Source organism: Triticum aestivum, chromosome 2B, assembly GCF_018294505.1.
Source record: "Triticum aestivum cultivar Chinese Spring chromosome 2B, IWGSC CS RefSeq v2.1, whole genome shotgun sequence".
NCBI lineage: Eukaryota > Viridiplantae > Streptophyta > Magnoliopsida > Poales > Poaceae > Triticum > Triticum aestivum.
Window position 1 is genome coordinate 57,454,602 of NC_057798.1, and position 14,689 is coordinate 57,469,290.

Genomic DNA, 14,689 nt, shown 5'->3' on the forward strand with positions numbered 1-14,689 from the left:
GCCCTAGGAACCACGAGTGGCGCCCTAGATTCTTCTGTAGTACTCGATCTTTATTAGGTACCTAGCCAGTGATGTATTCGATATATAATATTCGAGACGATGTATTCGAGATTATATATATTAAGACGATGATGTATTCGAGATTATATATTCGAGACGATGTATTCGAGATTCAGTTTTTCCTTATTGATTAATTGCATCCATGCATTGTAATTTGAATACTAAATTGTTTTATATTTCTTCTGTATTAGTAAAGTAAAAGCTATGGCAGACAATACCGGCAGAGAGAGAGAAGAGGAATTGTTCGACATCATACACAGCCCTCACAAGCTAGATGATCTGAATGAAGCAGATGACGGCTCCCAATATCTGAACAATACCTGAGAGGGTGATGAAAAGATATTCGATCTCGACGACCGAGCTGATGAAGTCATGAACTATGATTATGATTATAATGACACAGACAATGTTTGTGATGACACAGACAATGCTGATCTTCAAATAACAAAGACTACCGGCGAGGTATATTTATATAAGCATGCATCATGGTGATCATCACATGTTTTTTTATTGAAGATATATTAACGAATCGATCTTTCTTCTTTCAGCCCTCCAGATCGAGCAAATCTGCTTCTACAGACAGCAAGACGAAGCGAGGCCCGGGCAGATTGTTGAAGGATGGTGTAAAGTACCACATCGAATCCACCAAACTTAGTGGCGAACCCCTCACGCCTAAGAACGTTGCGGACAAGTGGACTTGTCAGTGCGGAGTTCTTTTGAAGGACAAACTCGCGATCTCCATTCAAGAATGGAAAGAGCCAAAGACTAAACGTCCAGGTGTTACTTGGGTCGATGACAGAGCCAAAAAAGACCTTTTGAAATCTCTGATGGAACATTTCACCCTACCAGATCATTTCACTGAAGCAGATGTGGAGAAAGTCAAGGTCGCTGCTCTTAAGAAGATGGCAATTGCATTCAACACCCACAAGAAAATTGTATGGGCCAACTACCTTGCTAATGAAAGGAAGACTCCAGATTTCAGGGAGCACTGGAGAAGCAAAGAGAACACTGGGACGATTTCGTGACCTTCAAGGATTCAGAATTATTTAAGGAACGGTCGATGAAAAACAAGGCAAATGCCGCAAAAAAGACGCAGTTCCATAGGCTGGGTCCAGGTGGCTACGCGGTGGGATTGCCTAAGTGGGATAAGTATGAGCAAGAGATGGAGGATGCAGGGGTCACTCCGGTTACTAGGAACTGGCCCCCAGGTGCAGAACTTGGTTCTATGCGCATGGGGGGGCGTTGGACCCGAAGACAGGCGAAGTTTCGCGGAAGGCAATTCTAAAAGAAGCCAAACAAAAGATAATTGACATAATAGAAGAAACTCAAAGGGGGGTGTTCACGCCCAACAGAGAGAACGATAAGCTTACGCGCGCCCTGGGAAATCCTGAACACCCAGGAAGAACACGAGGCAAGGGCGTTATTCCCTGGTATGAGGGATTTTCAGAATGGAACGAGGACTACATGACCCGTGCAAGATGGAAGATGGAGGAGGAGAAGAAAAGGAAGTTGGAGGAGGAGCAGAGGAAGCAGGACGCAGAACGCCTTCAAGGCCTAGAAGCAAGGCACGCGAACCTGGCACTCAAATTTCAGGAGCAGCAGCATATCGACTCACTTAGCCAGGAAAGGGGGTCTCAGCAGTGGCAGCAGCAAGCGGATGATCATCCAGCATTGGATAGCACCGTCCCATCCATGCCGAGAAGCAGCGTTGGTTCTACCCCGGGTGACACACTGCTGGATACATACCCTGTGGATGACATCATAGAGAACACTAACTGTGAGCTACACTCCAAAATGAAGAACATATCCATGAAGGTGGCGGACGGCGTTGCTTTTCCAGTTACCCCCGAAGCAACCTTCCACTGCATCCCGATTTAAGAGGGCTATGCTCGTGTCATGGTTGATGAAGTGGTGGACCCATATTCGGGGCTACAGCTTGACATTCCTGGAGGTGAAGACGAGTGCACACTGGGAGAGGCCATACATCATATCATCCTATGGAGAAAGGATTGCATCATCTTTCGAAGTCCACCGACACTGCGTCGTCTGCCGACTCCTCCTCGAAGTCCGCCATCGAGTCAGCAGACTCCCGCTCCTCCAAGTCCACGAACACGTGAGGCGACTCCTCCTTGAAGTCCGCCACCTCTTCCAAGTCCCCGAACGCGTGAGCTGACTCCTCCGATTTCAAGTCCGGCACAGCGTCATGCCACTTCTCCGGTTTCAAGTCCGGCACCGTGTCAGGCCACTTCTCCCGGTCCAACTCAGCCACGTCAGCTGTCTCCGCCGTCTCAGCAATCGCAGAAGAGACATGCCGCAGCTTTGGTGCGTAGCGGTATGAGTCGAGGTAGTTCAGGAAGTACAGGCGGAGACAAGCGATATAAATATGGTCCAAGCCTCGCTCCTCTTCCTCAGAGGCCTTACGACATGACTAAGGAGCAAAACACAGCCATAGTGCAAGCCCAAGTGGACGCCCATTTTGGACCGAAACCGGCACCGCCGCCAAAGGAGAAAGTGCCTGAGAAAGTAATTGACCACTTCATTCGTATGGCTAGAGAACCAGCTCCCAAGCCTGTTGACTCGGACTATGAGCACCAAATCAGGAAACTACATCGAGAATGGCTAAAGAAGGAAGCGAGCTCGAGCTCGAGCCAACAAGCAGCTGGCAAAAAATGCGGGAAAACCGTTCCCCAGTTGGGAGAACAGGCGGCGCAAGCGATCCCCCCGCTTGTTGTGCCACCAACACATGAGAGGTGTACGCGCGCCAAATATTATTGTGGGCAAACCGTTAGCGTTCCCCAGCATGGCGATGTGGTAATAACGGAGGATCATATAATGCAGGCTCAAATGCTCAATATGTCTGTTGGACAACTCCTCGAAATCGACCCCATGTCTCCGCTTAGAGAATCGGAAATAGCACGGAAATATGTCTGGGGCCAACCTTTGGTCCATCCAGACAAGGTCAAGGACCTCCCAACGAGAATGTATCAATCGCATCAATGGTACATGAACATTACCAAGATTTCCAATCGAGAGTCCCTCATGTTGAATGTCAAGCATGAGCATTATTACCATGAGAAAGCTCTGGCCATTGAGTATCCATAACTATTTTAGTTATACAATCAAGACGCACTCGACAAGTCTATCGTCAGTTGCTATTGTCTGTAAGTGATTTCTTTCTGTAATTTAAGTCTCAAGCTAGTTATGTAGTGATAATTTTGATCAATCATTACATGTAATTCTCCTCAGTATATTCTTTTTTTGTGGTATTATATGCAGGATGAAGATGTATGAAATGAAAAAATCTGGACGCTATGGCGTTGGGTTCATTGACCCAAATACCATTAATGAGAACATATGACAGATTGAATGTTATCAAGATGATGTAGAGGAAAGCATGTTAGAGTTCTTGAAGTGCCTCAATAGCAATGAAGATATACTACTTCCTTACAACTTCCCGTGAGTCACACTGTCTTGTACTACAAATTCTGTTTTTGCTTACTAGCTAGTTAGATGTTAATAATTAAGTGTATACGGTTTACGGTAGTTGATTAATTTTATGCACACGCCCGCTTAATTAAGACATGCAAACGTGTGCGCATGTAGTTGACACTGGGTCTTGTTAGACATTAAAGTTGAGGAAGGAAAAGTTGAATTACTGGACTCATTAACTAAAGCAAATAAAGACTTCACCATCGTGAAGGGGATAGTCAACAGGTAATTTCAGTCATTATTAACTATATCTCGGCCTATTATTAGTTCGTCATTTCCTGATATGAACTATTTAATAACCCCTTTATTAATTTTCTTTGCCGGCGGGCAGGACATGGGCAAAGTTCATCAAGGTGACTCCAGGCAAGTGGACAAAAAAGTTGTTTTGGCATCGACCAAAGGTAATTAATTATGTAGTACTAGCTAGCTACCATCTCTTTAATTCTTGTTTCAATATCATTAATTAATTATCATGCTTGATTAATCATTATCTGATTCAATTCCATTCTCGTAAAGACCCTGAAGTAGGTGCCGGAAAATAATTTGTGTGCATTCTACGTTTGTGTGAACATTCGCATGATGACGTGCGAAAGGAGCAGATCTGATAGACAGGACTGGCTACGTTTGTCAGAACACTATTCACACCATTACCGATATCTAGTCACACAACTAACACACATGCATATTGATCTCCTTAACAGTTCAGAGAGGTGCGGGATAAGCTCCTACCATCAGACCGCATACTAGCACTTAAAGAGGAAATATCCGAATTTTTGCTCGACCAGGTCATAGATCCCAAAGGAGAATACTATTACCCGCTACCGCCCCCATGAACCACTTGTCATCATGCTCCGGAGGCACCAAAGGCAACATATGTAGAAGAAATTATATATTTATATACATATCTGTATGTGTGAATAATTAATGGTGTTGGTTGTGAGACATTTACGGTTCTACGTACGAGAAAATCTATTTATATATATGCATAACGTGTACAATTTGTAGTATTGTGAAATACCAGCAAACAAAAAAAATTGAATGGAAAATAAAGCCAACCCCCCCCCCCCAAACATTTAGTACCGGTTGGTGTTACCAACCGGTACTAATATCCTACGTGCACACGGGTCTGGCTTGTGCCACGTGGTGTCACTTTAGCGCCGGTTCGTGACGAACCGATACTAAAGGGGGGCCTTTAGTCCCCACTCTTTAGTACAGGTTGGTAAACCGGCACTAAAGGCCGTTACGAACCGGCACTAAAGGCCGGTTCTGCACTAGTGGTGTGTTTATCTAGTTGCCACGTTCGTCTAACTACAGTTGCCATCCACAACGTAGGAGTGTCGTGTGGGCGAAAAGTAGTTCGCCCACACACGCATGAACTAGGTGGCGGGCTGTGTGGGCAGAAACTAGTTCGCCCACACAACGCAGCTGGCAAACAGCATGGTGCGAGCGTGTGGGCAAACTCTCCAATGCCCACACACCAGCCCCGTCCTACGTGGCACACAAAATCAATCTTTTGTGTCAAGATTCGTGCAAAAGACACTGGACGATGATTGAGGCGTGTGGGCGAGTTGGGTAACGCCCACGTGCGGGCGTTAGTGTATCCGAACAAATATTGTGTCCTTCGAGGGTAAAAATGTCTCCAGCTTTCGGTGACTTTCCCCAGCATACCCTGGGGACAATACAGCAATATAAATATGCAGCAGCTGGGTCCCTGGAGAGGAGCGGTACACAAATTCCACACGAGACGAGGGGAGTAGCGGGAAAATCCAAGGCTCGGCGGAGGGGCAGAAAAGGCAGTTCGGAGGGGAAGAAATGGGGTTCAAGATAAAATTCAAGAACCTTCTGCGCGCGGCATCCGCCGCGGGAAGCAGCCGATACGGCGGCGGCGCCGCCGAGGCTACACCGACGACGCCACCACGGGTTCCGCTCCCACCGCCGCCAGCATCGCCCATCTCACCGCCCCCGCTTCAGGCGCCACGACCCCCTCCGCGTCCCGCCGGCAAGGACACGGTGAGTTCCAGCGACCTTTTCGCCGAGATCTCATTCGTCTGGCGAAATTTGGTGCTTCTGGATGTTCTTTATGTTTCCGCGTCTTTCTTGTGCACAGTTCGCGGTGGACATGTGCTCTTGGCTGTCGCATGTCGGATCGGGCGTGCGTGGTGCTAGTTCGTGGGGACGATTTCTTTGGCTGTAGCATCGGCCGCGGTCGTAGGTTCCTATAATAATTAGTTTAATTCTTGGATGGACTGGTTTGGTACTCGCCGGCCCTTCTGCTAGTCAGTGTTGTGCTAGTTCTTGTGCCTCATGTAGTTCTTGCGCGGTTCTTTGAATTCTTGGATGGATTGTTGCATACTCGCGGACCCTTCTGCGAGTTCGTCTGCCTCATGTTGTTTCTGAATTTCTTGCCGTTGCCGAGGGACAAATGGTCGGATTTTCTAATTTACCCAAAATTGTGTCCTGCCAGCAGTTCTTGGTATAATCGGTTGACTTGGTAACCTAAGGATATTTATGGCAAGAGAACCTAAGGATTTCCCTCCGTAGTCCGGACGGCATGTTCTGGTTTTGGCTGAACATTTTTCTTGTTTCCCTGTTCACCCCATTTGTGCTGGAAAGAACATTTTACAGGTGAAGTAATGCTCTGCCATTTTGTAGGATGAAGGACCGGACGATGAGAATTCGCAGGAGGTGGCAGATGATGAGGTGCAAATCTCTGTTCCCTTGCTGCTAGTTCTTAGTTCAATTCCATGACTTCACTACCGAAATTTGTGTTACACTTGAGTTGTTTGTCCAATGGTTCTGAATCTGAACCTAGAGAAGGATGTCTCGTCAGTCATAACTCATAACAGTGTGCGATTTCTTTTGTACTTGTTGATTGTATTCACTGGAGTCCGAATCAGTAACCACGCTTGTTTTGTGTAATAACATAGCATACTATCGGCCTTATTTGTGCTAGAATAATGGATGTGCAATTATTTAGGATGAAGTACCAGATGATGAGAAAATCTACACTTCGTTGTTCATGAGCGGTCAAAGAAAAAACCTCCCGCATGATATTCTTCGGCATGACTCAGTGTCGCTCAACTAAAATGAATATTTTTCCCCAGCGCAAAAACTGGAAGCAACTTCTGGATGGCAAGCGAACATACCTCCGACCACCAAGGGAGCACCATGTTGTCAGTGATGTTTTCAAGTGTCCAGATACTCGTAAAGCTGCATTAGGACGCCAGGTGTGAATATCGTTGCTCCTCTGTTTTTTAAGTCACCAGTCATAAATTGCATGTTCACCACGATGCAGTGGATTCTTTTATTGTGCTGATGATCATACCATCTGACCTCCTGAACGTCCTAGCAATACACTTCAGTAGATAACTAGATATTCGAAAATTAAATCTATAACATTTCCAATGAGCTTCTTCAGTATCCCAGTCTCTGTTCCTTGTCTAAGACAAATACTACTATCATAAAACTTGTCATTTTTTTTGCGGGAATAAAATTTGTGAGTTTATTCTGCTATACCATCTGGGGTAGACGTTGGATTCTTTCTGAAATTCTTAGATATTCGTTTCTTCTTCTTCTTCCAGAAAAATCATTTTGTTAGACGTTAATCATTATACTGTGCAATTACAATGGAAACTGGAACTTACTCTTCGCATTCGGATGTTGATAAGGTCATAATGTGTCTTGCGGACAATGAGAGTTTGGGTATAGAAGTTCTTAACTTCTTATAAGTTCTTGCTCCAGGCATATTTCATCTATCTAGCCTGTTTGCACGTTATGATTGATGACCCTTGAATGTTGGAACATTATTTTTTCCCATGAAGTCCTCAATTCATTTTCCCACCCAATTTAGTGGATGATTCGTTTCTGAAAACTATAAAAGAATCCGTTAGGCTTACCGATTCTATGCCTCATGCTTCAGCATTACTTATTTGAATCCATTTTGAATTTAAAATCACACAAATCATTTACACCATTTCTGTGATACTGGTTTTTGCTATGGTAGAAACGACTCTCGCGTTTGGTTGAGAAACATTCAAAGAATTTCTTCAAGGAAAAGATCAAGGTTTGTTTGCATGCAACTAATTTCATGGCAGAAGGCTAGAAACATTATTTAGTTTATTGTGCACATCTAAACTTCCTTTTATAGATTCTCTGTCAGCATTATGCGCACTTCAGAAGAACTCGTGGAGATGGCAGCTGTTTCTACAGGGCATTCTTATTCTCCTACTTGGTAACTATCTCATTTACTTGTTTTTGATGATGTCGCTGTTTTATTTGGCAGAGAAGTTTAATACCAGGAGGCTTTTAAACAGGAAAACCTTGGATTAATGCAAGATAGTCAAGCTGAAGTTACTCGTCTAATGGAACATGTGGCTATGTCCAGAGAGAATTTCTGTCGTCTGAAATGGGATAAAGCATACTTCTTAAATCCTGAAGAATACTTTTCAAGTGTTGTTTCTGTATGTATTCTCCCAGCTTACATTATCTTACTTCCTTTATGGTCTGTAATTCTATTTTTTTTTGTAATACTTCTGACATTTACAGACAAATGAACTCTGCATGAAAAAAATACTTGCCAAATTAACTTGTTGTCCCTTATGTGTCCTGAATTGTCCAATGCCCTCGCTGAGGCTGTATTGGCAGTTATCTTACCCCATGCTGCATCACCAGAAAATATCTTCGATAAAGAACAACACCACCACAATGTTTTCACCACATATTTATTATTTGACTGAACTACAGTGAGCCTTGCTTGAACCAATCTATTGGATAGCATATGTAATATGTAAGAAGAGTATAGAGGGTATAGAGGAAACAATACTTATGAGTTCGATGGTTTTTGGCACATGTATAATGGAGTTATTGCTGCTACTAGAATAGCTGCCATAGTTGTGATCACATAATTTAGTCAATACGATAGGGTTTCATGTTTGTAAAGAATTAGCCGGCTATTTGAAACATTGAGTATGTAGACAAAACAGACTTCAGAGATCAAAATAGTACATGTGTGATATATCATCATTTTCCATTTGACTTAAACCTTCACTTTCCGGAATGTTTTTTTTTTTGCCTTGATAAATGTTAAATTGGTTCATTATGCGTACAGTATGGACACTGTCTCGCAGCTTAAGTACCAATTCCTGAAATAACATCCACTACAAATAGTACTGACTGCAAAAATAGTGCAGGATTATGAGCAGTTACAACAGCATTTTGCTAAATTATAGATTTTCATTTCATGATATAGCTTAAATTATATGCCTAACAAACTGTCTTCATGTTCTTTCAGGAGTTCAGTCATTTGGTTAACTCAGTTGCGAATGGGTACGAGTTCTTAACTTAATGTTCTGTAGTGATATTCCTTGAAAGGACATGGCAATAAATTTCAAAATCCTGTTGTTTCTTTGTTTTTAGATTTGGTTTTAAAACAAGTGCTTTTATCTTTTGCAGTCTGAGTTCTGATGAGCTGTACAATAGAAGTATACAGGAGATCGTGCCACTCAGGAGTGAGTATACATGCTTGCTGAGATATTTTGTTTGTCTACTTGTTCTCTGTATAACACATTTTTTTGTTAGTTATTTCTTTGCTAAGATTGCTGGCAGAGACTGAGATCCGATCACGAGAAGACGATTTCAAATCACTTCTCCCAAAAGAAATGGATGCCCTTACGCTTAGAGTTTCCTACACTATATATTCTTGACTCAACTAATAGATTATCTGTCCTTTATGTTGTAACTAGAACATAAAAAGCGCGCGTTGCCGCGCCCGTCAATTATAAGGTAGAATGAAGGTAAAATATAACATTTGAATAATACAATTACCTGAAAATAATTGGATGTTAGATTTCGGAAAATCTCTTCCAAAACTGCTTGGGTCAGTGATGTAGATCAAGGAAAAAAATCTATGTTTTGTTCAAGCTAGAAAATATTCTGATTTCACTAAACTGTCGGTTCAAATGGGTCACACTAATGATGCATACATATTATCGTGGTGTTTACAAAGTTTCCGTTCAAAATTGAGCATACCGTGATACCACTGGCAGATCTACCATCTCTCCCGCCTTATGTGAGATAAGTTTCTATAGTGAGTTTGTATGAAAAATTAAAATTAATAAAATCGTAGACAATCCAGGCTTCGAGAATTTTCTCGGTTTGCAATGTGTTTTGAATTAAACGGCTCCAGCTTGTGCATGTGTACATGTGACTTCAGCTCACTTGCCGTGACTTTGTTATTCGCTCAAAGAGTTATACCTCCTCGGACGCTCTATGAAACCAAAAACTCCTCACTATCATCTGTTCATGTTGGTTCCTGCGTACCACAATTAGGATATGAAATCTATACAACAAAACAGAAATTTTCATATAGCCTTCAAATGTGAAGATAAGATAAAGTTGCTAGAGACATACCTTACAGGAACTCAGTTATGTTGCTGTCATAAATAATAATGCTTAGCATGAAGGTGGGAAGCATCTATTTCCATTCCTCCCATGCCTGTTTTTAAATAAAAATAAGAGCACGTTAGCAAGAAAAGAACCTTTCAAGTTTCAAGGATGCTGAATTAATCGGCAATGAAAACACACACCCTCATATAAGGCTGGTAATAACTAATATGCTCTCATGAGTAAACACGAGCTATAGTTACCACACTTGGCAAAGCTTAAGTACCAAAACAAACACATCCTCCAAAGCTACATCACTGCAGGCAGAGTAGAGCAGTATTTGCACACTTGTTTCTGCATACGGAGATTTTACCTCGACTGATGCAACCTTGAAATAGTGGACTAATCACAACCTAAATCTTTCCTGTAGAGCACGCGGTCCTTTTGGATTAAGGTAAAGTTATGATTTCCCTTCTAAACACCAAAACTGATATTTCATAAAGCATGCATCAGAACTGGTAAGCAAATCTTGCCTTATCATACATAATAGAAACATTAGCAACGAGAATCGGTACAGAAGATGGAGATTGTCTCATAATCTTGGGGCTCTTGATCTGTACTGTTTTTGGTCATTGATCTCATGGGGCAGCCGAGAACGCTAGCTACTTGGTTGAGAGGAAACTCTCAGTAATGAACAAACAGTACCAAAGTAATGGAGGGGGACGCCAGCAGAGGACAGCAGCCAGCAGGGAATGGACGGCGACGACACGTGCTGCCGCCATGGAGCAGGACACGGCATGGGAAAGAAGGGATCCACCATGGGGGGGGGGGGTGCGGTGGAACAGTAGAGGGCACCGACTCCCAGAGGTGCAGTATAATCTCGCCGTCGGGAGGAACAGAGGAGCAAAGGGCTGGCGAGAAACGAAGGTGGAAGGTGGGAAGGCTTTGCACGTTCCACTGGACCTCCTGGGCCTTTAACCTACACGGCCCGATTACCCACACAACGCGCAGCTCGTTCCGCGGAGCAGGGGCCGGCGAAACGGCTACTCAAGCGGATCAGACTGTTGAAGGGATTATTAATTAGCGTAAGAAACCTGTGGGATGACCGAGCTCAAATCTTGGACGTTCGTGACAGTGATCCGACGACGGGGAGCTCCAAATCGCTGTGGTGGCTCATAGGTCACTGCGTTATACTGTTTTTTAATATTTTAATTCAATATCAACGTTGAGTATTTTCTATGCATAAACATGTAAACCTCAGTATTAAAATTGTGCCACTCTGGACAATTTTAATGTGAACTGAAATGAGATAATCATGAAGAATAAGTCAACCAATACAGATTACGCTCACTGTTGCATATTTTTGGTTTTGGTAACAGTATTGCTGCAAGGAGCTGCGTCCTCTGGATGTTGAAGCCGAGGTGCTACCAATGAGGGCTCTAACATATGCGCTTGGCATTCCGTTGCGTGTCGAAACTGTGGGCGAAGGTTCGGATCGTGGAATTCAAGTGGAGCGCCTTGATTTATTCCCCCGATCGGAATCGGGGAAGGGTCCTCTTCATTTGGTACAAAGCTACTGGTCATCCATCACAACCCCTGAACCACAGGATATCGGAAGTGGCAACTTGTTATCATCTGACGGCACACCTTTGCTGACATTGTTGTGTAGGCCTAGGCACTGTGACATTCTTTATCGCAGTGAACAAAACTAAGTGTAGAAATATCACTTCCTGTAGCCTACCTGGCAAGAAAAATACTGGATGACGGTGTAGAAATCTAGTGATACTACGGGCTTTCTTTTATTGGCATCTGCTCTCACAGTACTTGTGATTAATCTTTGAGCAAAAGCCAAAAGCTGCTTCGTTGGCTTGTACATGGTGTGTTCTTCTTGATGTTGTCCACAACTGCTTCTGTATTTGGTGGTATGCTAGTCGTTTTTTGTTTCTCTGAGGAGTTATTCGTTTTTTTCTTATATGATGCAAGTTGATATTAATTTACATCATCCGACCATAAGGAAAACTATAAACAATTCTGTCGATCCAGCACTTGTCAGCTCATTCTAAACATGAGATTTTGAGTCGACGATGACGATGAGTTGCATCTGTTGCAGATTGTCTGTTTCTCCTAGGCTCAAGGATACAGTTAATTAGAATGTAATTGCAGACTTGCACCGCATTGAAACTGAATCTGCAAGTATTGAACCTTTTGGGACGTACTGTTAATGAATCATGAATACCGCTGAAGCCTGTAGAGTGTAAGTGGATTATGCTGGAAAGTTTTCCAGTTTGGTCATATTCGGGTGAGATTGTAATCTCGAAGAACTATAATGTCCCGATAACAACAAAAACTATTCCTTGGTATATGAATGGTATCGGAGTCACCATTTTGCTCGCAAACCGTGCCTCAAACAACAATCGTTGCATGCTTGTCTTTTCTTCAATATGGGAATTTGTTGTCTTTTGTAGCTTTTTGAATGACACAATTGTCATGGTGTGGATCTGTTTCCCTGAGATTTGACCATTCTTCGTAGAAAATGTGGAGAAGTACTCTGCAAATTTAGTCGTTATGAGCAATACATATGTAAACATGTGAAACAATGGCTGGGTGATAAAATGGAAGCTGGCCAAAAGCCAGTCTTCGTGGATGATCATCTTGTTTCGATGAGGATATAATGGTTCAAAGTAAGTGGTAAGTACAAAAAGGTGAATAACCTCTCTTAAGCATAGATAATAAGAAACTAGTGAATAGCCAATTAGATGCGGATAGATGAGATAAAGGAATCAACCAATGGTTTCCTATCTGGTGCCGTTGTGGGCCCCCTTCCCTGGATGGGCCACTTTAGTGGCAGGAGGGCCGGTGAACCTTGAAACTATGCGCCTGGTGTGTATGAAATACGATTAGAGACTCGTCTGCCGCTGGTGTAGTTGAGGTGGCAGTGGTGGTGCAAATAAGGTTTCATCGACTCTTCTCAAATCGATTGCGTTCCTTGTAGTGACATTGAGGAACTAGAGGCTGATTTGCCTGTCGGCAATTCGGATTGGTGAGGTTAGGTATTGGTCTTGCATGTGTTTCTTAACGACGTTGTCCTGCGAAGGGGGATGGTCAAGTGACGATTTTAGTCACCAGCTATGTCCCCGACAAATAAAGCCCAGCCAGTTTTGGCTTCGTCTCGATGCTAGTGAGGTATTTGCCCCTGGCTTTGTCCGGCTAGATCTGGGGTGATTTTTTGACCCTGTTCGTCGCTTTCTTTTCCGATGCGACGGTGTGTTCGTTAAACAGTGGTCACCAATGTTTTCTATCTTACACCGATGACTTCCTCGCTACTTCAACACATATGTTCATGGCTTCGATGGTGATCCTTCCAAGGATCCACTCCACCTGCCGAGTGGACCGATCACAAGAGTTTGGGCGTGAAATTCAATGAAGTAATCCATATGTTGATTCAACAAGCCAAGCATATTCAAAGTTTCTTGAATAACCTACATGGAGGGTCATATTGCAGATTTCCTATATGTACAGATTTCCCAACAACACCAAAAAAGAGAGTAAAATAAGAATCTGCTTTGTTACTTATGTAATGGAGGGTCCAACTCCATTATCTTCTTTGACTCATGAAGCTACTATGGTCACTACTCACGTTTTCAGGATAGCAAGGTGCTCTCCTGTATTTGAATACTCACCTACGGCAGCTTTGATTGTTATTATTTTTGCAGGAGCTATGATGTCATCATTGTGGCAACCACTGGAATATGACAGAATGATCTAACGAGGGTCATAACTTATCCAACTTGCAGCCAATTAGGCATTTAGGCTACATGATCTTTCCTTGCGGCATGTCCGTGTAAAGTGAATATTAGGAGGGAGGTATAGAGCGAAATTCCCGTCTGGAGTATTCCAAAGGTGTAACCTATCTAGGCAATGAAAAAGGGGCCGGTACTTCAACTAAAGGAGAGACCTGTTGGTTTACCAAATCCCCACCCACTGTCACATGTTCCCTAGGTCTGAAGGGATCCAGTGCCCAACCGCGGAAACCTCCGGGAGTTGCATATTCGGAGGTCTAGAGCCGGCATCGAGCATCACTCATGGTGCATCAGCGAATGCAGGAGGAAGACGATGGAATTCCTCGGGTATTCGTATGCACATTTTTATTTCCTTAAAAACAATGTCTTTATCATGGTCGGTTTTTAGACATATGATCTTCAAACTTCGCGCAAAGGAAATAAAAAGGAACCTTCTTCCTCTCAACTATCGGATAGATTTTCTTCTTCAGAATTTGCCTTTTTTTAGAAAAGGAGGATGACCCCCGGCCTCTGCATCTGGAAGATGCATACGGCCACTTTATTGATTATTCACGATGACCATACAAAGTATTACACCAATGTGCCTGAATCCACCATCTTGGCAACATATGCCACTACTCCTATCCAATATGATGAAAGAGAGCTAGCCGGGCCACTACCCAGACCACTCACGTAATCCTAACATCAAAAGCCGGAAGCCGAAACACATTCGGAAGCCCCAGCCGAGCCACATACCTGGTCTGGGGCATAATCCGGTCAGACGCACTCGTGTGTCGTCGCCGCCATCTTCCACAGGTCCGTCTTCAGATCAAATTGAGGCATCTACCATGTCTGGCCACTCCGCCATTGACGCCACCATGACGCCAAACAGCAACCTCCTCCTGCGCGAGTCCATCTCCGTGCATCGGACGTCGAGCCTCCACAGCGCCACGCCGCCGACATCCGCCGCCATCAATGCG

General features: G+C 43.6%; 1 protein-coding gene across 4 annotated transcripts; it reads left to right on the plus strand.

Moving 5' to 3' along the window:
• The first annotated feature begins 5,249 nt into the window (after positions 1-5,249).
• LOC123043459 (OVARIAN TUMOR DOMAIN-containing deubiquitinating enzyme 1) lies at positions 5,250-11,875 on the plus strand. 4 transcript variants are annotated; one of them, XM_044465910.1, is made up of 9 exons: positions 5,250-5,559; positions 6,202-6,249; positions 6,654-6,776; positions 7,553-7,612; positions 7,697-7,780; positions 7,863-8,009; positions 8,840-8,874; positions 9,001-9,056; positions 9,127-11,875. In XM_044465910.1, exons 1-9 carry the CDS (start codon positions 5,362-5,364, stop codon positions 9,249-9,251), a joined length of 876 nt encoding a protein of 291 aa, XP_044321845.1. In that variant the 5' UTR covers positions 5,250-5,361; the 3' UTR covers positions 9,252-11,875. The 4 variants fall into 4 exon arrangements, with proteins under 4 accessions (XP_044321845.1, XP_044321846.1, XP_044321847.1 ...); XM_044465911.1 differs by having other exon boundaries at positions 11,310-11,875; XM_044465912.1 differs by having other exon boundaries at positions 5,389-5,559; positions 6,527-6,776.
• The last annotated feature ends 2,814 nt before the right edge of the window (positions 11,876-14,689 follow it).

What these genes read in the sequence shown, in the direction of transcription:
- LOC123043459 (XM_044465910.1), top strand. Translation starts at nt 5,362, where the DNA reads ATGGGGTTCAAGATAAAATTCAAGAACCTTCTGCGCGCGGCATCCGCC. An exon ending in ACTTTTCAAGTGTTGTTTCT is followed by an intron (nt 8,010 to 8,839) that starts GTATGTATTCTC and finishes ATGTTCTTTCAG; the next exon opens with GAGTTCAGTCATTTGGTTAA. An exon ending in GTTAACTCAGTTGCGAATGG is followed by an intron (nt 8,875 to 9,000) that starts GTACGAGTTCTT and finishes TATCTTTTGCAG; the next exon opens with TCTGAGTTCTGATGAGCTGT.